The 23,291-nt window shown below is 45.4% G+C and overlaps 1 protein-coding gene across 2 annotated transcripts in view; it reads right to left on the reverse strand.

Moving 5' to 3' along the window:
- The window catches only part of PCSK2 (proprotein convertase subtilisin/kexin type 2), a 370,368-nt gene that overhangs the window by 68,262 nt on the left and 278,815 nt on the right, over positions 1-23,291 (reverse strand). For both annotated transcript variants that reach the window (XM_073672192.1, XM_073672191.1), the window contains one exon: positions 22,612-22,827. In XM_073672192.1, the coding sequence (XP_073528293.1) occupies positions 22,612-22,827 (216 nt within the window). The remainder of the gene's footprint in view (positions 1-22,611; positions 22,828-23,291) is intronic.

Here is a 23,291-nt window from a genome sequence, read left to right on the forward strand (position 1 = left end):
GGCTGGAATCATGGGGAGAGAGATTGTCGGCCCCTTTAGGATCTCTAAAGGCGCTAAAGATGAACTCCATAATGTATGTGGATTTTCTCAAACAGCACTTCCTGCCATGGTTCAAGAAGAAGAACCGTGTATTTCACAGCAAGATCATTTTTCTGCATGATAATGCACCATCTCATGCTGCACTTAAAACATCTGCATCTCTGGCTGATATGGGCATAAAAGGGGACAAACTTATGGTGTGACCCCCATGCTCCCCTGACCTCTACCCCATTCAGAACCTTTGGAGCATCATTAAAAGGAGTGTCTATGATGGCGGGAGGCAGTTCACATCTAAGCAACAGCTCTGGGAGGGTATTCTGTCCTCATGCAAAACAATTGAAGCAGAAACCATCCAAAACCTGACAAATTCAATGGACGAGAGAGTTCAGAAGCTCCTTTCGAACAAGGGGTCCTATGTGAAAATGTAACATCACCTACAATAAAGTTTTGAGTTGAAAACTGTTTGATTTCAGTTTCTAACAACCTGCTAATGCTTATAATTTCAAAAATGACCATTTTTTTGGTCTTTATTAAAATGAAAAGGTTGATCGAAAAGTTTGGGGGATCTAAGAGTGTGGCAACCCAGTAGTCATGATTACTTCGAATTCTGACAATATGAGGGTCATGCTGCAGGTAGTGCAGCAAGAAAGCACTTATGTGTCTTGCGCATCTCGGAGCCCCAAAATTATTTTCCGGGCTAGATGCAGCTAAAAATTATTTTTAATTTTAAATCTGGTGGAGCTTATTATAGATGGCCTAATAGGATCAGTGCTGCACACTGCTACAAAGCCCAAATTATTTTCCAGTCAAGATACAGATAAACATGATTAGTAATTTGAAAGCTTAAAACGGTTTGTAGGGTGATTTTAACCAATCATCAAGCTTTTACTCTCCCCAGGATGACACAGGGGTAGAAAAGTCATTTCGGATCCATGATTTGTTCATCTTTATGAACGTGAGTCTGTCTACATTATCAGTGGAGAGCCACGTGCGCTTATCTGTCAGCACACCACCAGCAGCGCTGAACACACGTTCAGACAGAACGCTGGCTGCGGGGCATGACAAGATCTCCAAGGCGTAAGTGGCTAGCTCCGGCCATTTATCCAGATTGGAAGCCCAAAAAGAGCAAGGGTCCAGTGACACAGTCGTGGCTTCAATGTTTACTTGGAGATACTCCTGTACCATCGTCTCTAGGCGTTGACTATGTGTCAGACTTCTTGTCTCCTGTGGCCTTGCAAAGGATGGGCTAAAAAAGTGGTGAAATGATTCCGCAAAATTGATGTTACCAGCAGATACTGTGGTTCTGTTACGGTTTGAGTGCTGAACACTTGACGGTCCCACGGTTGGCAAGTTGGAACTGTGAGATTCACTACGTGCACCACTGGTATTTTGTGGAAAAGCACATGTAAGATTCTGCAACAGTCTCTGCTGATACTCCTGCATGCGTGCATCCCTTTCTATGGCAGGAATAATTTCTGCAAATTTACTTTTGTACCGGGGATCTAACAGTGTGGCAACCCAGTAGTCAGGATTATTTCTAATTCTCACAATTCGAGGGTCATGTTGCAGGTAGTGCAGCAAGAAGGCACTCATGTGTGTTGCGCATCCAGGAGCACCAAGTCCCTGTTGTGTTGGTGGCGAGGTAACAATCATGCTTCCTTCCTCTGTCCTCTCCCCCCAACCTCGCACAACAGAAATGTGATCAAGGTCTCCCTCATCTGATGAGTCTTCCATCAGTTCGTCCTCCACTTCTTCCTGGGCTCCTGCACCTTCCTCACTAGTCTGGCTGCTACCATGCGCCCTGGTAAAACCATCTCCCCCACCCTCACATGCCTGCCGACTTGGTGCTGCCGACCGTCTGGACCTTGCAGATGTTAGCCCTTCCGCATACAACTCCTCCTCCTCTACTTCCTCCACCTCCTCTTGTGCCACCACCTGACTCCGAATTCTGTTTAACATGTGCTCCAGCATGTAAATCACCGGAATAGTCATGCTGATAATGGCATCGTCAGCACTAAACATCTTCGTCGCCATTTCAAAACTGTGCAGAAGGGTGCATAGGTCCCTGATCTGAGACCACTCCTCCAGCGTGATTTGCCCCACCTCTGAATCTCGTTGGCCCAGGCTATACGTCAGAACGTATTGCACCAGGGCTTGTCGGTGCTGCCACAGTCGCTGCAACATGTGCAGAGTTGAATTCCACCGGGTAGGCACATCGCATTTTAGCCGGTGAAGTGGCAGGCCCAACGACTTCTGTAGAGATGTAAGTCGCTGAGCTGCGGGATGCGAACGGCGGAAGTGAGCACACAGCGACCGTGCCCTCTGCAGAAGGCCATCTAGTCTGGGATAGTGGGCTAAAAATTGCTGGACAACCAGGTTCAACACGTGAGCCATACAAGGCACGTGTGTGACATTGCCCCGGCGAAGGGCCGCACCCAGGTTTGCAGCATTGTCGCACACGGCCTTCCCTGGTTTCAGGTCCAGTGGAGACAACCATTCATGAAATTGGTTCTCCAGAGCTGACCACAACTCCTCAGCTGTGTGACTCACATTTCCCAGACATTTCAAAGTAAAAACCGCCTGATGACATTGAGCCCTACTGCCAGCATAGTAAGGAGGTGTGCAGGATCCCTTCTGCGCAGTTAGAAAGCTTGTGGCATGACCAGACAGGCTTTGGGTGCAGGTGGAAGACCGAGAGGAGGTTGAGGAGGCAGAAGCAGTGGAGGAACTTTGACATAAAGAGGATTGACGCACAACTCGTGCGGACGGCAAGACTTGGACAGCAGCCCCTTGTCCTGCTGTCACCATAGTTACCCAGTGCCCAGTCAGCGACATGTAACGCCCCTGTCCATGCCTACTCGTCCAAGTGTCTGTGGTGAAATGCACCCTGTCACACACAGAGTTTCTCAAAGAAGCGGTGATGTTGTGTGCGACATGCTGGTGGAGCGCAGGCACACCTTTCTTTGAGAAGTAGTGCCGACTGGGCATCTGGTACTGGGGCACTGCGACGGACATAAGGTCTCGAAAATCCTCTGTGTCCACCAGGCGGAAAGGCAGCATTTCTGTAGCCAAGAGCTTGCAGATGGTGAAATTCAACCTCTTAGCTTTCTCATGGCTAGGAGGAAATGGTCTTTTACTTGTCCACATCTGAGGGACCGAGGGCTGGCTATTGTGCTTAGACGGGGTTGATAAGGGTGTCCCCGGCAAACTGCCGGTCTGTGAGGAAGATGCAGGCGGACATGTTAGGTTGCCTTGATCCAAAGGTGGTGCTATCGATGTCGGACAGCGCTCAACACCAGCTGGTGTTACCACCTCCAAAGAAAATGATGACCTGCCAATCACGCTGGCTGTTGCGGGTAAAGAGGTGGCAGGTCTGTGCCCCAAAACACGTGTGACTGCTGTCCCCCCAGTCACAGAGGATGAAGAGGCCGCGGATGCACAAGATATGGCAGACGGTGGTTGGCCCGGCCGGCTAGGCCGCATTGTAGCACACTGAGCTTCCCACTGCAACTTATGCTTCATGTCCATGTGCCGGTTCATGCATGAAGTACTCAAACTATGTATTTTTTGGCCTCTACTTAGCTTTTGCTGACAAATGTTACAGATAACACGAGTTGGGTCATCTTTATCGATCTGAAAAAATGCCCAGGCTATGCAAGGCTTAGCACCCATGCGACCTGAAGAGCCACCACGACTTGTGGTGAGAGGCAGAGTTGTGTTTGAGGATGCAGTTGTTGACGTGCTTCCAGTACTACGTCTCTGTCCAGGAAGGCGCAACCTGACCTCGTCGTCACTAGCATCTTCCTCCACCTCCTCTGCTGACCTCATCTCTTGGCTGACTGTGGGTTGACAGTAAGTGGGATCTCCAATCTCATCATCATCACCCTGTGTGTTATCACACCCGTCGTCCTCAGAGCCAACTTGTTCCTGCCCTGACAAAAAACTAAAGTTGTCACTCCAATCAGGTATTTGAGTCTTATCATCGTCTTCCTCATTGTCTCCACCAACAGGAGTTACAGTTTGGGAATGAGGGTCTACATTATGGTCAGAACCTTCTGCGTCTGGTCCTGGATCCGACTCATAAAGATTCTGGGCATCAGTGCAGATCATTTCCTCGTCTGGATTCACAGAAGCGCTGGAGTCGACCTCTGATTCCCAGGCTATAGTATGAGTAAACAGCTCTGCAGACTCAACCATCTGTTCTACCTCATACTCAGACGGGCAGCTGGAGATTTGGGAGCTGTGAGGAAGCAAGTGCGATTTGGGTGACACCTTTGAGGACTGGAGTATTTGTGATGTTGAAGTTGATGTGGAGGAGAGCCCACTTAAAGGAGCACTTGATATCCGTTGAAGCACCTGCTGTTTTTGTGCCTCATCTGGAATTTGTAGCGATTGGCGTGGCCGTAAGAAAGGGATCTTATCACATTGTCCGCTAAAAGAAGTAGACATTTTAGTTTGGCTGGAAGATGGTCTTTCTTCTGCAGATGTTACTGTTGCTTTAACACCTACCCCACGGACACAACCTTTTTTCCCCTTCCCAACACGCCTATTCCCCTTTCCACCAGCAGCAGGCCTTTTTCCACTCATTTTGGTGGTTAACTAATTCACAACTCTGGAGTTGTTTGCACAAAAAAACAATGGAGGTAACCGAGCAGAGCTGAGTGGCCAAACTGTGGTATTAGGCCAAAACTATTGGCTGGGTTAGATGCAGAAAAAAAATATATTCAATTTGCAACCTGATGGAGGTCAGTATAGATGGACTAATACAACAAGTCCCACACACAGCTAGAAGCCCAAATATTTTTTCAGAGGTACTGTAGATGCAGATAAAAATTATTTTTAATTTGCAACCTGATGGAGGTCAGTATAGATGGACTAATAGAGAAAGTCCGACACACTGCTAGAAGGCCAAATATTTTTTCAGAGCTAGATGCAGAAAAAAATTAGATTCAGTTTGCAACCTGATGGAGGTTTGTATAGATGGATTAATAGAACAAGACCCACACACAGCTAGAAGCCCAATATTTTTTCAGAGGTAGATGCAGAAAAAAATATATTCAGTTTGCAACCTGATGGAGGTCAGTATAGATGGACTAATACAACAAGTCCCACACACAGCTAGAAGCCCAATATTTTTTCAGAGGTAGATGCAGAAAAAAATATATTCAGTTTGCAACCTGATGGAGGTCAGTATAGATGGACTAATACAACAAGTCCCACACACAGCTAGAAGCCCAATATTTTTTCAGAGGTAGATGCAGAAAAAAATATATTCAGTTTGCAACCTGATGGAGGTCAGTATAGATGGACTAATACAACAAGTCCCACACACAGCTAGAAGCCCAAATATTTTTTCAGAGGTACTGTAGATGCAGATAAAAATTATTTTTAATTTGCAACCTGATGGAGGTCAGTATAGATGGACTAATAGAGAAAGTCCGACACACTACTAGAAGGCCAAATATTTTTTCAGAGCTAGATGCAGAAAAAAATTATATTCAGTTTGCAACCTGATGGAGGTTAGTATAGATGGATTAATAGAACAAGACCCACACACAGCTAGAAGCCCAATATTTTTTCAGAGGTAGATGCAGAAAAAAATATATTCAGTTTGCAACCTGATGGAGGTCAGTATAGATGGACTAACAGAGAAAGTCCCACACACTGCTAGAAGGCCAAATATTTTTTCAGAGCTAGATGCAGAAAAAAATTAGATTCAGTTTGCAACCTGATGGAGGTCTGTATAGATGGATTAATAGAACAAGACCCACACACAGCTAGAAGCCCAATATTTTTTCAGAGGTAGATGCAGAAAAAAATATATTCAGTTTGCAACCTGATGGAGGTCAGTATAGATGGACTAATACAACAAGTCCCACACACAGCTAGAAGCCCAATATTTTTTCAGAGGTAGATGCAGAAAAAAATATATTCAGTTTGCAACCTGATGGAGGTCAGTATAGATGGACTAATACAACAAGTCCCACACACAGCTAGAAGCCCAATATTTTTTCAGAGGTAGATGCAGAAAAAAATATATTCAGTTTGCAACCTGATGGAGGTCAGTATAGATGGACTAATACAACAAGTCCCACACACAGCTAGAAGCCCAAATATTTTTTCAGAGGTACTGTAGATGCAGATAAAAATTATTTTTAATTTGCAACCTGATGGAGGTCAGTATAGATGGACTAATAGAGAAAGTCCGACACACTACTAGAAGGCCAAATATTTTTTCAGAGCTAGATGCAGAAAAAAATTATATTCAGTTTGCAACCTGATGGAGGTTAGTATAGATGGATTAATAGAACAAGACCCACACACAGCTAGAAGCCCAATATTTTTTCAGAGGTAGATGCAGAAAAAAATATATTCAGTTTGCAACCTGATGGAGGTCAGTATAGATGGACTAACAGAGAAAGTCCCACACACTACTAGAAGGCCAAATATTTTTTCAGAGCTAGATGCAGAAAAAAATTATATTCAGTTTGCAACCTGATGGAGGTCTGTATAGATGGATTAATAGAACAAGACCCACACACAGCTAGAAGCCCAATATTTTTTCAGAGGTAGATGCAGAAAAAAATATATTCAGTTTGCAACCTGATGGAGGTCAGTATAGATGGACTAACAGAGAAAGTCCCACACACTACTAGAAGGCCAAATATTTTTTCAGAGCTAGATACAGAAAAAAATTATATTCAGTTTGGAACCTGATGGAGGTCTGTATAGATGGATTAATAGAACAAGACCCACACACAGCTAGAAGCCCAATATTTTTTCAGAGGTTGATGCAGAAAAAAATATATTCAGTTTGCAACCTGATGGAGGTCAGTATAGATGGACTAATACAACAAGTCCCACACACAGCTAGAAGCCCAAATATTTTTTCAGAGGTACTGTAGATGCAGATAAAAATTATTTTGAATTTGCAACCTGATGGAGGTCAGTATAGATGGACTAATAGAGAAAGTCCGACTCACTGCTAGAAGGCCAAATATTTTTTCAGAGGTACTGTAGATGCAGATAAAAATTATTTTTAATTTGCAACCTGATGGAGGTCAGTATAGATGGACTAATAGAGAAAGTCCGACACACTACTAGAAGGCCAAATATTTTTTCAGAGCTAGATGCAGAAAAAAATTATATTCAGTTTGCAACCTGATGGAGGTCAGTATAGATGGACTAATACAACAAGTCCCACACACAGCTAGAAGCCCAATATTTTTTCAGAGGTAGATGCAGAAAAAAATATATTCAGTTTGCAACCTGATGGAGGTCAGTATAGATGGACTAATACAACAAGTCCCACACACAGCTAGAAGCCCAAATATTTTTTCAGAGGTACTGTAGATGCAGATAAAAAATATTTTGAATTTGCAACCTGATGGAGGTCAGTATAGATGGACTAATAGAGAAAGTCCGACACACTACTAGAAGGCCAAATATTTTTTCAGAGCTAGATGCAGAAAAAAATTAGATTCAGTTTGCAACCTGATGGAGGTCAGTATAGATGGACTAATAGAATGATGCTATGCCCAAAAGATTTTACTTCACTAGGTGCAGTAAAAAAATTGGTATTCTATACACAGGTGGTATATCTTGCAACACAGATAGGCTACTCCACTGACTAACACACTCTGCAATAGGCCAAAAAGGATTAGCTTTGCTAGATTCAGCCAAATGCTGTGAAAAAAACTTGCACAGCACTGGCACAGACCTGCCTGGCAAAAACTGATAGGAACTGATGTAACCTAGTCCTGAAAAGGACTCCAATTACAATTAGTCTTTACTCCCACAACCTATCTATTTAAGAGCACAGACCTGCCTGATAAAAGTCGTAGGAAATGCTGTAACCTAGTCCTTAAAAGGACTGCAATCACAACTATTCCCTACTCCCAAGCTATCTGTATATTTGTGCGAAAATTGGCTTGAAATTAACAAGGTATAGCGCACACAGCAACAGCGGTGCCGTCTAACACGCAGCTGCAGCAGTGAGAAAATGGTGGCGACGGGGAAAATGGCTTGGTCTTATAGGGCAAGGACATGTGACATACACTGCCAATGACACATGCCCTTGCTTGTGTGAAAAAAAGCACTTCGCTCCGTGTGTGCGCTGCTGATAGGCTGACAGATTGCACCTCCCCACTGTAAATGCGGGAAAGAGAAAAAAAATGGAGATCTTCATTGTTCCTGCAGAGATCCATCCCCTGCCCCTCCCCCCACCCCGCTGTACACTCAAACTGCGTATTAACATTAATTTTCATCATTACTGAGAAAAAATCCAGTTATGATTTTGGTGCACGAACAGTTATCGAACATAACCTCGAACAGCCGAATTTTTCTCAAATTGTTCGTGTTCGCCGAACGGCTCGAACACCGCCCAAAACAGCTCGAATTTGAGATTGGCGAACAGTTCGAGTAGAACAACGCTCATCTCTAATCTTCAGCACAGCCTGTTGCCGCTTGGCCAAGGCAGTGCTGCAGTGCTGTCAGCTTCTGACTGATGTGGTCATGAGATGGAGGAGGAGGTGCATGAGCTGAACAATGTGATTACATTGTTGTTAAATTGGTGATGCTGTTTTTTATACTAAAGAAAGATCCTATTGCTTTGTTTTTTTTTACGTTTTTTTTAATACAAATGCATTCACCGGGAAATGTCATTTTAACATTTTACAACCTTGTCTGGCAATGTGGTGTGTGACACATCATCAGACACATTTTGTTTTATTTATGATGGAGGGACTCTGAAAGTCATAAAGCCTATTTTTATAGGGACATCAGATGGCCCTTACTATTCTTAAAAGACAAGCAGTCGGCCTTCGCTATTGTTAGAGAGCCATCAGCTGGCTATGCTTTGTTGTTACCATTATTAACAAGTGGGTCTCCTATACTGTTATTGCATATCCAGTGACTGCAAGGGCTGCCAAAAATTTGGACGCAACCCAATATCCCTTTGAAGAGATATAGAGGAGGGTCTCAGTAAAAAAAATGTTCCCATTATAAAGGAGCGGGTCTCCTATAGTGGTAATGCCCATGCTGTGACTACAAGGGCTACCAAAATTTGGGAAAAACCCCACTAAGAATTTAAAGACACATGGAGCAGGGCCACGGTAACAAGGTACGACATGTTCCCATTAGAAAGGAGAGAGTCTGCTATACAGTTATAGGGTATGCAGTGAGTCCAAAGGCTGATCAATTTTAGGAAAAACCCCACTAAGAATTTAAAGATACACAGATCAGGGCCACAGTAACAAGGTACGACATGTTCCCATTAGAAAGGAGAGGGTCTGCTATACAGTTATAGGGTATGCAGTGAGTCCAACGGCTAACAATTTTAGGAAAAACCCCTGTAAGAATTTAAAGACACATGGAACAGGGCCACAGTAACAAGTATGACCTGCTCCCATTAGAAAAGAGAGAGGCTGCTATACAGTTATAGGGTATGCAGTGAGTCCAACTGCTGAAAATTTTAGGAAAAACCCCACTAAGAATTTTAGGACACACAGAGCAGGGCCACAGTTACCAGGCACGACATGTTCACATTAGAAAGGAGATGGTCAGCTATACAGTTATAGGTTATGCAGTGAGTCCAACGGCTGACAAATTTTAGTAAAAACACCACGAAGAACTTAAAGACACATGGAGCAGGGCCACACTAACAAAGTACGACATGTTCCCATTAGAAAGGAGAGGGTCTGCTATACAGTTATAGGGTATGCAGTGAGTCCAACTGCTGACCAATTTTAGTAAAAACACCACTAAGAATTTAAAGACACATGGAGCAGGGCCACAGTAACAAGTACGACATGTTCCCATTAGAAAGGAGAGAGTCTGCTATACAGTTATACGGTATGCAGTGAGTCCAACGGCTGACCAATTTTAGGAAAAAACCCCACTAAGAATTTAAAGACACACAGAGCATGGCCACAGTAACAAGTACGACATGTTTACATTAGAAAGGAGAGGATCTGCTATACATTTATAGGGTATGCACGGAGTCCAACGGCTGACAATTTTAGGAAAAACCCCACTAAGAATTTAAAGACACACAGAGCAGGACCACAGTAACGACAAATTCCCATTAGAAAGGAGAGAGTCTCCCATTGTGTTGGCCTATGCAGTGAATGCAAGGGCTGCCAAAAATGTGGAGGCACTTCAATGCCCCTTGGAAGAGACGTGGAGGAGGGCCTCATAAAAAAATGTTCCCATTAGAAAGGAGTGGGCCTCCTAAACTTGGAATGTCCATGCACTAAGTGTATGGGCTGACAAACATTTACCCCTGGGGGGTATACATGAACATACTGTATAAAAATTTGTTTTTACAGGCATCATAAACACCCTTTACAAAAATTAGGTGGGTGTTGCATCACGGACCACGGTCACCCTGGTGATATGGTGGTGGAGGATGAGGAAAAGGAGGAGGACAAGAGCAAATAGCCAAAATCAGGAAGCATATACCCATGTGTGGGTGTGAAAAGGTGCAATGGAATACACCTCCCAAGAAAAGACACTGGATTGGAGTTTATGTTACGCTGCTATCATTCGGTGGTGTTGAGAAGTCTGGCCAATCCAGCCCTTGTTCATTTTTATAAGAGTCAGCCTGTCAGCATTTTCAGTTGACAGGCGGATGCGCTTATCAGTTATAATTCCACCAGTGGCATTAAAAACCCGCTCTGATAAAACGCTGGCGGCAGGGCAGGCCAGGACCTCCAAGGCATAGACAGCCAGTTCATTCCACGTGTCTAGCTTGGATACCCAATAATTATAAGGCACAGCGGAATCACAGAGGACGTTGATACGGTCGGCAAGGTACTCCCTCAGCATCTTCCAAAACTTTGCACTCCTTGTAAGAGTACCCCGCGCCTCAGGGCCTGTCTGATGGGAGGGTCTGAGAAAACTCTCCGAGAACTTTGACAGTGTTCCCCTCCCTCTGCTGGATTGAAGTTGTGTCTCTCTCGCCTGTACTCCTTGGTTGTCCAACGAAGTGTGCCCTCTGCCGCCAGCGTTTTCACTTGGGAATTTTTTTAATAGTTCCGCAACAAGGGCCTTCTGGTACAGCCCCATTTTTGTAGACCTGTCCACCTCAGAAATAAGAGATATAAAGTTCTCCTTGTAGCGTGGGTCTAGAGGTGTCACCAACCAGTAATGACTCTCAGCCAAAATTTTAAGAACGCGAGGGTCATGGGAAAGGCAGCGTAACATAAACTCGGCCATGCGTGCCAGACTACAAACAGGCAAGACTTCCGTGTCCTCACCAAGAGGATGACTGACCATGCTCTCCTCCTCCTCCTCTTTGTCCTTTGCCAGGTATTTAAAACTGTGTTTTCTCCGTCACACGGCTCACATATACATTGTCAGAAAATACTGCTATTTCTGGCCTCCATTAAAAATTTCTTTCTGTGTGTCAGTGAAGCAATTCACAACAGTTTGCTGGTCAAACTACTTACCTACAGGCCAGGTATTTAAAATTTTGTTTTCTCCGTCACACGGATCACATGTAAATTCGCTCCAAACTCAGTCATTTGTAGTGAGCATGGAAGATACTGTGCTCCATTTAAAATGGGCAAGGCACGTGGCAAGGGACGGGGAACTGGACGTGATGGTAATGGTGCATGCAGAGGCCGAGGACAAGGCCGTGGGCAAGCCGAAATTGTGCCACAATAAACACCCACATCTTCTCTCCTGACCTTCCTGTCCCAATTTCTAGGGGACCGCAGCACACCACTATTGAATCCAGAGCAGTGTCAAAAGGTTGTTGGTTGGATAGCGGATAATGCTTCCAGTCACTTAGCCACCACCACTCTGTCTTCCACATGGTCAAGTCTCAGTAGCCAGAGACAACTGATCCCACACTTTGACATTCTGAAGAGCTGTTCACTTTTCCATTTATAGATTCGGGCCTCTTGCCCGGTCCACTTGAAGCGGGGCAAGAGGAGATTGCGTGTAGCGATGCCCAAATATTTGAGCAGCCACGGTCACATGAAGGCGACGGTGGGAAAGTGTCACAAGAGGTGGACGATGATGAGACACAATTGCCAGAAAGTCAGGAGGAGGACCAGGGTGCGGAAGTTGAAAACGAGGAGATGGATGATATAGTAACTGACCCAACCTGGCAAGAGGACATGCAGAGCGAGGACAGCAGCACACAGGGGGAGGGAAGCAGAGCACCCCAACAGGCAGGAAGAAGCAGTGTGGTGGCCGCAGATAGAAGGCAGGCAACCGCTCCCCGTAACACCAACACAAAGGAAGTTGCCAGTGCAATTGTTAGGTCTTCCCAAGTCTGGTTGTTTTTTAAAGACTCTGCCGATAACCCCAAAAAGGCCATTTGCAACACCTGCCAGGCCAGCATCAACAGGGGTGGAAAATCAACCAGCCTGATCACCACCAGCATGATCAGGCACATGGCAGCAAAGCACCTGACTTTGTGGGCCGAACCCCAGGGTCCAGGAACAGTGTCTGTGGGTGGCACCATTGCTTCTTCCGTTGTTGTGCATGCAAGCCAATCCCTTGTCCATTGTGCATGCGAATATGCCTCCTGCCCTGCTCCTGTCATTCCATACTCTCAAGTAGCAGCATCAGGAAGCATGTCCATGTCCTTGTCCCAGCGCAGCATTCAGTTGTCCATACCCCAGTCCTTAGAACGCAAGCGCAAATATGCAGCCAACGCCCAATAGGCCACACTACTAAATTCTCACAATTCACGACTGTTTGCGCTCGAAATGTTGCCTTTTAGGCTCGTGGAGACGGAAGCATTCCGCAACCTGATGGCGGCGGCCGTCCCTCAGTACTCGGTCCCCAGTCGCCATTATTTCTCCCGGTGTGCCATCCCTGCATTACACAAGCACGTGTCCCAAAACATTAGCCGTGCCCTCAACAACACAGTTACCAGTAAAGTTCAATTAACCACGGACACGTGGACAAGTGCTTGTGGGCAGGGACGGTACATCTCACTGACGGCACACTGGGTTATCATAGTGGAAGCCGGGACCCAGTTGGACCTTGGGACGGAAAACGTCCTCCCGACGCCAAGGATTGTGGGCCCTTGGTCATTCAGGGTTGCCCCCATGGTCTACAGTTCCTGCACCTCCTCCTCCTCAGCCTCCTCCTCCTCTTCAGCCTCCATCTCCGAAATGACCACATCAGTCACAAGCTGGAAGCACTGCAGCACTGACTCGGCCAAGCGGCAACAGGCTGTGCTGAAGCTAATATGCTTAGGTGAAAAACCACATAATGCTGAAGAGTTGTGGACAGCTCTAAAAGAGCAGGCAGATCTGTGGCTCACACTGCTGAACCTACAGGCAGGCATAATCGTGTGTGACAATGGTCGTAACCTGGTGGCGGCTTTGAGGCGAGGCGAGCTCACACACGTACCATGCCTGGCCCATGTGCTTAACCTCGTGGTACAGCAGTTTCTCAAATCCTACCCGGAGCTGCCGGATCTGCTTGTTAAAGTACGCCGCCTGTGTGCCCATTTTAGAAAGTCAGCTACAGCTTCCGTCGCTCTTGCAGTGTTTCAGCAGCGTTTGCAGCTTCCGGCTCACAGACTGGTGTGTGATGTCCCCACTCATTAGAAGTCGACACTGCAGATGTTGGGAAGGATTTGTGAGCAGAAGAGGGAAGTTGTTGAGTACCAGCATCAACAAGGCCATCAGTATTCAGTTCAGACTCCACACATAAGACCTCAGGAGTGGACATGGATGTCAGACATATGTACCATCCTCCAAAACTTTGAGGACTCCACCAAGATGGTGAGCGGCGATGACGCTATAATTAGCATCACCATCCCGCTTCTCTGTCTTCTGAAACGCTCTCTGCTCACAATCAAAGAGGATGCATTGCAGGCGGAGCACGATAAGATGGAGCAAGGAACCATAAAGGGTGATTACACACAGCCAAGCCTCATCTCATCCCAACGTGGATTGGGAGACAATAAGGAAGAGGAGGAGGAGGAGGAAGGACAGGAGCTAGTTTCATGCACTATAGACAGTACTACCTGCACAGCTGTCATACCGTCTGTTCAGCGTGGATGGCCAGAGGACAAAGAGGAGGAGGAGGAGAGCATGGTCAGTCATCCTCTTGGTGAGGACACGAAGTCTTGACTCTTAGTAGTCTGGCACGCATGGCTGAGTTTATGTTACGCTGCCTTTCCCATGACCCTCGCGTTTTCAAAATTTTGGGTGACAGTCATTACTGGTTGGTGACACTTCTAGACCACGCTACAAGGAGAACTTTATATCTCTTATTCCTGAGGTGGACAGGTCTACAAAAATGGGGCTGTACCAGAAGGCCCTTGTTGCGGAACTATTAAAAAAATTCCCATCTGAAAACTCTGGCGGCAGAGGGCACACTTCGTTGGACAACCAAGGAGTACAGGCGAGAGAGAGACACAACTTCAATCCAGCAGAGGCAGGGGAACACTGTCAAAGTTCTGGGAGAGTTTTCTCAGACCCTCCCATCGCACTGGTCCTGAGGTGCGGGGTGCTCTCACAAGGAGTGCAAAGTTTTGGAATATGCTGAGGGAGTACCTTGCCGACCGTACCAACGTCCTCCGTGATTCCTCTGTGCCTTATAATTATTGGGTATCCAAGCTAGATACGTGGAATGAACTGGCTCTCTATGCCTTGGAGGTCCTGGCCTGCCCTGCCGCCAGCTTTTTATCAGAGCGGGTTTTATTGCCGCTGGTGAAATTATTACTGATAAGCGCATCCGCCTGTCAACTGAAAATGCTGACAGACTGAATCTAATAAAAATGAACAAGGGCTGGATTGGGCCAGACTTCTCAACACCACCGAATGATACCAGCGTAACATAAACTCCAATCCAGTGTCTTTTCTTGGGAGGTGTATTCCCATGCACCTTTTCACACCCACACATGGGTATACGCTTCCTGATTTTGGCTATTTGCTCTTGTCCTCCTCCATCACCTCATCCTCCACCACCATATCTTCAGGGTGACCATGGTCCGTGATGCAACACCCACATATTTTTTTTAAAGGGTGTTTATGATGCACGTAAAAAATTTTTTTTACACAGTATGTTCATGTATACCCCCCAGGGGTAAATGTTTGTCAGCCCATACACTTAGTGCATGGCATTACAAGTATAGGAGGCCAGCTCCTTTCTAATGGGAACATTTTTTTATGAGGGCCTCCTTCACGTCTCTTCCGAGGGGCATTGGAGTGCCTCCAAATTTTTGGCAGCCCTTGCATTCACTGCATAGGCCAACACTATGGGAGACTCTCCTTTCTAATGAAAATTTGTAGTTACTTTGGCCCTGCTCTATGTGTCTTTAAATTCTTAGTGGGTTTTTCCTAAAATTGGTCAGCCGTTGGACTCACTGCATACCCTATAACTGTATAGCAAACTCTGTCCTTTATTATGGGAATTTGTAATTACTGTTGCCCTGCTCTATGTATCTTTAAATTCTTATTGGCGTTTTTCCTAAAATTGGTCAGCCGTTGGACTCGCTGCATACTCTCTAACTGTATAGAAGACTTTCTCCTTTCTAATAGGAATTTGTCGTTACTGTGGCCCTGCTCTAAGAGTCTTTAAATTCTTAGTGGGGTTTTTCCTAAATTTGGTCTGCAGTTAGTGTTAGGCACCAGGCACTTGTTGGATCAGATATGGGTTCTGAATCTTCAGTGGATTCTGTGGTCTCCCACTCTGGTTCAGCCAGGGCTGATGCTGCACAACATCGCTGTCAGTCCCAACACCTAGCCAATGCACAAGAGGTACAAGTGGTATCTCGTGTGTTTGTGCCTAGCAACATGAAGCACAGGTTGCCGAGAGAGACTAGGCCACTGCAGCCGAAGTCTAAAATGCATCGCACTGAGCATGCCCGTGACATGGCGCACCGTGATTGGTGGTTCAGGAACCAGCTGACCCGGTGACCTGGCACCGCCTGATTGGTCACAGGCGACGTCACCAATGGTGCGACAGTGGGGCAGGGCTTAGTTTTTAAAAGGCCCGCCCACAAACATGGTGGCGCGCTCAGATCATTTGAGCTAGTTGTTTGGTTGTGCACGCATATCTCCAGAGCTCCTCTAAGAGCCATATTGAGCGGGTCGGCTCAGTCCGGTAGCATGCCGGCTGAGTGCACGAGTACCTGGCGGAAATCACTCCCGCACACTAGCGCCTTCTCCTTAGCGTAGCGCCTGTAACGAAGACAGGGCTACTGCTCCTAGTCCGGTCACATGTCTCCCTGCGGTTCTTGGAGATTGTGTGAACCGTTAGTCTCCTCCCGTCTGCTGTAACACGGAGAGGTTAGGCAGGTTTTAGGTGCATCGGCGGACGCTCTTCGGAGATAGAGTGTACCGCTATACCCTGTCCGGTGTGAAGTTAACACGAAATGGTTATCTTTTAGTTGGTTCACCGGGGAAGAGTTCGGTAGCAGTCCTCCTGGCAGCATCGTGGACCCCGGGGTCAGTTGCATTCCTATTTAATAAAGTGTTTGCAACCGTCCCCTTAACAGTTAGACTCACTGCATACCCTTTAACTGTATAGCAGACTCTCTCCTTTCTTATGAGAATTTGTCATTACTGTGGCCCTGCTCTATGTGTCTTTAAATTCTTAGTGGGGTTTTTACTAAAATTGATGAGCCTTTGGACTCACTGCACACCCTATAACTGTATAGCAAACTCTGTCCTTTATTATGGGAATTGTCATTACTGTGGCCCTGCTCTGTGTGTCTTTAAATTCTTAGTGGGTTTTTCCTAAAATTGGTCAGCCTTTGGACTCACTGCATACACTATAACTGTATAGCAAACTCTGTTCTTTATTATGGGAATTTGTCATTACTGTGGCCCTGCTCTATGTGTCTTTAAATTCTTAGTGGCGTTTTTCCTAAAATTGGTCAGCTGTTGGACTCGCTGCATACCCTATAACTGTATAGCAAACTCTGTCCTTTATTATGGGAATTTGTCATTACTGTGGCCCTGCTCTATGTGTCTTTAAATTCTTAGTGGCGTTTTTCCTAAAATTGGTCAGCTGTTGGACTCGCTGCATACACTATAACTGTATAGCAAACTCTGTCCTTTATTATGGGAATTTGTCATTACTGTGGCCCTGCTCTATGTGTCTTTAAATTCTTAGTGGCGTTTTTCCTAAAATTGGTCAGCTGTTGGACTCGCTGCATACCCTATAACTGTATAGCAAACTCTGTCCTTTATTATGGGAATTTGTCATTACTGTGGCCCTGCTCTATGTGTCTTTAAATTCTTAGTGGCGTTTTTCCTAAAATTGGTCAGCTGTTGGACTCACTGCATACCCTATAACTGTATAGCAGACTCTCTCCTTTCTTATGGGAATTTGTCGTAACTTTCTAATGGGAACATGTCGTACCTTGTTACTGTGGCCCTGCTCTATGTGTCTTTGAATTCTAAGTGGGGTTTTTCCTAAAATTGGTCAGCCTTTGGACTCACTGCATACCCTTTAACTGTATAGCAGACTCTCTCCTTTCTTATGGGAATTTGTCGTTACAGTGGCCCTGCTCTATGTTTCTTTAAATTCTTAGTGGGGTTTTTCCTAAAATAGGTCAGCCGTTGGACTCACTGCATACCCTATAACTGTATAGCAAACTCTCTCCTTTCTAATGGGAACATGTCGTACTCGTCACTGTGGCCCTGCTCTGTGTGTCTTTAAATTCTTAGTGGGGTTTTTCCTAAAATTGGTCAGCCGTTGGACTCACTGCATACCCTATAACTGTATAGCAGACTCTCTCCTCTCTTACATTACTGTGGCCCTGCTCTATGTGTCTTTAAATTCCTAGTGGGGTTTTTCCAAAATTTTGGCAGCCCTTGCAGTCACAGCATGGGCATTGCCACTATAGGAGACCCGCTCCTTTATAATGGGAACAATGTTTTCTGAGACCCTCCTCTATGTCTCTTCAAAGGGGTATTGGGTTGCGTCCAAATTTTTGGCAGCCCTTGCAGTCGCTGGATATGCAATAATAGTATAGGAGACCCACTTGTTAATAATGGGAGCAGCAAAGCATAGCCGGCTGATTGCTCTCTAACAATAGCGAGGGCCGACTGCTGGCCATTTAAGAATAGTAAGGGCCGTCTGATGTCCCTATAAAAAGCATGATCGTGTGTGACAATGGGTGGAACCTGGTGACGGAGAAATGACAGCCGGAGTAGATATGGTTTCCCTCTATTCCAGTACTTTCACCGAGCTAAATACAACTCTCAGCAAAAAAGGTGTGGACTGGCTCCATACGGTCCCTGACCACATTCACCCGTCCATGTGTTTGTGGTTAGGCGGTCCTTCCCAGTAAGTGCACTGGGGAGGGCACAGGTAATGTTGTGGGACCCGTAGCTGTAGAAGGCGGAGACGATACCAGGAGAAACATTGGCGCCTGGGGACCAAGTATGGACACCCGGCCACCGTCGGCATGAGGTTGTGAAAAGCTTCTGCCTCCACGAGCTTAAAAGGCCATATTTCAAGTGCAAGCAGCACCCTGAAAACTGGCAGTTTAGTGTTGCGGCCTCTGGGTGGGTGGGTGGCTGGCTGCATACTTGCATTTGCATTCCAAGTAACAGAAAACTAAGCAGATGGTGGCCTCTATCATCATCATGGCCTCACCTCGGCACTATGAACTCTCCTGAAGGAGAAGCCAGGGCTCGCCGGAGGAGTCTCCAGTTCTCTGGTGGCCCGTCCAACCCTGCCGAGAAGCAGCCCTGGCTGAAAAAAGTGTGGCGGAAGGTTCCCGGACATTCTATGGCTTCTTTTTTAATATGGATCGGCCATGCCTATGCATGTTATTTCTTAAACCGCATTACAGATCAGGCCATTGTCCAACTCTGTATTCAAGAAATTAAATGCGCAAAGAAAGATGTGTGTGTGTCAAAGCACCACCGACAAGTGCGAATTGATGTTGGACGGGCTGCCATTGCTTCTGCAACAAGCCGCATTAGAGGACTTCCTGGGAGAATTGACACACAGGGTAAATACGGTTTCCTTCTATGCCAGTCCTTTCACCGAGCTAAATACAACTCTCAGCAAAAAAAGTTGTGGACTGGCTCCGTACCGTCCCTGGCCACATTCACCTGTCCATGTGTTTGTTGTTAGGCGGTCCTTCCCAGTAAGTGCACTGGGGAGGGAACGGGTAATGTTGTGGGACCCATGCTTGTGGAAGGCGGAGGCAACACCGGGAGAAACAGTAGCGGCTGGGGACCGAGTATGGGCACCCGGCCGCCGCCGGCATGATGTTATGAAAAGTTTCCGCCTCCACGAGCCTAAAAGGCCACATTTCAAGTGCAAGCAGCTGTCAAAAATTTGACAGTATAGTATTGCAGCCTGTGGGTGGGTGGGTGGCTGGCTGCATACTTGTGCTTCAATTCCAAGGAATGGGGTAGGGACAACTGAACGCTGCACTGGGACAAGGACGTGGACGGTGATTGTTGCAAGTCGCAAACGTCAGGTGCATGGCGGGAGGCATCTTCGCATGCGCAAAGGATCACTTATGATGGGCACACTTTTAGGCAGTGACCTGGGAGTCAGAAATGCTTCCAGAGGTCTTCCCCATGCTGTTCCCATGTCTTTTCTGCACTGTATGCAAGTGTCTAATGATGTGTCACACACCACGTGACCAGATAAGGTTGTAAAATGTTATAATGACATTTCCCAGTGAATACTTTTGTCTTAGTTGAAAGCAATGCAAAAGTGCAAAAACACATCAAAAACGCTACGTGTGAGCATAGCCCAAGGTGTGGAGGAGTAATTTTGTTTTTGGTTATTTATTTTGCTTTATATACATTGTACATGTCATGGAAAGGATGTTCCTTAACATATTTCCCAGGAAAATCCATTTTGGTTTCGTTTTGGTATGTTTTATTGTGAGTCCTAAAAGTGGTGTAATACTCTGACAACGTTGTTGACAGCAGTGACCTGGGAGTCAGAAATGCTTCCAGGGGTCTTCCCCATGCTGTTCCCATGTCATTTGAGCACTGTTCCCATCGATTTGGGTAATTTTTAGGTCCTCTGCAGACCGCCGGGGGGAGCCGCCTGAAAAATGCTCGAGTTTCCCATAGACTTACATTGGGTTCGTTGCTCGGGTCGAGCACCCGAGTATTCCAATTTGCTCGACCCGAGCAACGAGTACCCGAGCATTTTAGTGCTCGCTCATCACTATTTAACAATTGATCATTGTTTTTCACATGTATAAATGCATTCCCCTCTTTGTCATTGCATGGTCCCTGTATCTGATAGCTCCTTAACCTTTGTGATGATGAGGTTTTCCAGTCAGCTTTGAGTCTGAGTCCCCCATCCCCTGCGGCCGCAAGGTTTAACATATATTTACAGGGGACGCTAGCATTTATTAGAAGAGTCGTCACATCTCAGTGCCTTCTACAATGCTGCATCGTATATATCATATCTGGAGAAGTTGGTATTTTGTCTATTACTTATGGCAACCAGTTGTAGGTGTTTTATGCTGTAGCAATAATTATATGCCAGCCTTCAGTATTTATTGTAACAGCTATAAACTATATACTTTTTACATTTATTTAAAGGGGCTGTCCAGTCCAAATCGATAAGTCTGCAGTCACTCTGTGTGACTGCAGACATGTGAATCTCCCCAGCGCATGCACTGTGCGCTGCAGGGATTCGCCTGTTTCTGACCCGGAATTGGAGGGTACATATGCGGTATACATACTCCTAGTCAGTGGGAGCGGCCTCGCTTCCATACACTTGTATGGAGAGAGGCCGCTCCTTCTAGATGGCCACACAAACTGTCCGGCCGTTTCATTAGGCGGGGCAGGCCTCGCTCCATGCACGTGTATGGAGCGAGGCCACGCCCACTAGACGGACTCTGGCTGGGAGTACATATAACGCAGAGTGACTGTAGACTTATCGATTTGGACCGGACAACCCCTTTAATATGTCTTAAATCCAGTATGATTTTTAAGGTATGTTTTTATTGGTTATTGACTATTGATCTTTAATGATGTTCACGAATAAAGACAATTATGAGGTTTATGCAGAGTCTGATTATCATATGGGTTTTCTATTAATTACAGTTTGAAGCATAACCAATTAAAATGGCAACGTATTCACTGGAGTTTCCTTTTGATCCCAACTTACAGAATAATAGTAATGTAATAATGGTGTTTCCACAATATTATAAGCAGAAACCTGGAAGGTTGTATCCATCCCTTCATGTTCTCACTCCTTCATTTAATTTGCTAATAATATGTAGTTGATAAAAACCTTAGAATTTCATCATGTCATTTTTTATGCTTTTCTCATAACCAATAGAACCATCTATAAGGCTGTGCTGCCGTACAACTCCCATACATATAAATATGCAAATGCACAAAGCATCAGACAGAATTTTCCAACCTCTGAAGGTGTGTACTTTTTTAATTTCATAGTAATCTTTGCTGCGATCACACACACAACGCGTCATATGTAAGGTCTAATAGGTTACATGTGAAGGACCATAGATTCTAATGTCAGCTACCTATAGGGCTGTCTTATACAGGGCCTTTGATATATATGCAACTGCATAAAGGCATAGCAAGTAAAGTGGTAGGGACTGCCACCTTCAAACGGGTTTCTCTTGCTTGTAAGGTGCTAAACTGATGAATTTAATAGCTGATAATTACTAGTGGATTGACATAAGACAGGGTTCTATGATGATCCTTTAAAGACTAAAGGGTCCATATTGTTCCTGCACAGGGACTCTCTGCTGTAACCTTGATTTCCATAGAATCGTAGACTCATAGAATGTCAGAGTTGGAAGGGACCTCCAGGGTCCTCGTGTCCAACCTCCTGCTCAATGGAGGATTCACTAAACCATCTCAGACAGATGTCTGTCCAGTCTCGGTTTGAAGATTTCCATTGAAGGAGAACTCACCACCTCTTGTGGCAGTCTGTTGCACTCTTTGATCACCCTCACTGTCAAAACGTTTTTTTCTAATATCTAGTCTGTATCTTCTCCAGTTATATCGGGGGCCATTATTATGTCTACAGCTACGTATGGCACCACCAGAGGATCCCGTGGTACTCCGGTAGGCCAGTCCTACCATGCAAAAATACATATGCACACACTGTAAATACTTATAGCGCTAGGTATAACATAGAAGTAACACTATACGAAATTTCTACATGTACGTTCCTGTAATAATGTATATTAATACCTATGAAAATTTCTACATGGGCTATAAATATAACTCACTTATGCTACATCTCTTCCCAACTGATTTGCTACATAATAAAATAAATATATAAAATACTGGGTAATATAGTCGTAATTATTGAGGAATCGCCCATATTACAGCTGTCAATAGAATGCTAAAATGATGAATAAAGGCCACACAATGAGCAGAATGTTGAGTTTCAATGTTAGATTCTGTGTTTTCAAGCTAAGTAACAGCTCCAATGTAAAGCAAATGATGTTTGGAGCATTTAAATATTAATATTTTTCTCATCAGCCGGCAGGGGAAGCATCATTGGGCTTTCTATCATTTCTAATGAGTCCTAACAAAAGAACATCTGCTGTTTCTATTGTGAGCCTGGCACTGGATGACGCCTCTGGGCACACTCGAGCATTACAGTATTTGTACTTACCACTCCAGCTTCAGGATTCCTTTTCCTTCCATTGCTGAATGTAGAGGCTAATGTTGAAGAGCAGCTTTCATCATACAGCGCCGTCCGACCGTCATTTATAGCAGAGTTGATAGAGATGGTCCACATGCTTGATGCGTAACCATCACAGTTACAGTCATCGTAACTTCCACCATCCCCAGATGCCCACACGTAAATGCTGCCCTTCGCTCCTCGACCCTGGCAAAACATCAATTTTTAATAAAATATTAAGACAGCTGATCAAATTGTTATTGTGGTCAAATTATATCAGAACCAAAACCCTGGACATACTGTATGGTAAAAGAGTCAATTTATTGACAGATCTTATGTAGCCTCAGAATGTGGTTCAGCAACATGTACCCCGAAGTTTGTTGTATTGGGGCAGTTCTGCATTGGGTATAGCAATTCTACCCAGCTCTGATCTCGAAAGAGAAGTTTGGAACAGCTTCATTTTTCCCAATTGTGCTTGGGATTTTCAAAAGTATATGGCGCCTTCAGGTGTGGACACAGAAAGAAGAGGGACCCTGTCAGGGATGTCAAACTCAAACACACAGAGGGCCAAAATGAAAAACTTGGACAAAGTAATGGACCAACCAGTACACAGTATAATGGGCCCCACAAAGTCCTCAATACAAAATAATGGGCCCATATAGGGGTGGTGG

The sequence above is a fragment of the Phyllobates terribilis genome, unplaced genomic scaffold, assembly GCF_046119375.1.
Source record: "Phyllobates terribilis strain yellow unplaced genomic scaffold, ASM4611937v1 Scaffold_3__8_contigs__length_932513732, whole genome shotgun sequence".
NCBI lineage: Eukaryota > Metazoa > Chordata > Amphibia > Anura > Dendrobatidae > Phyllobates > Phyllobates terribilis.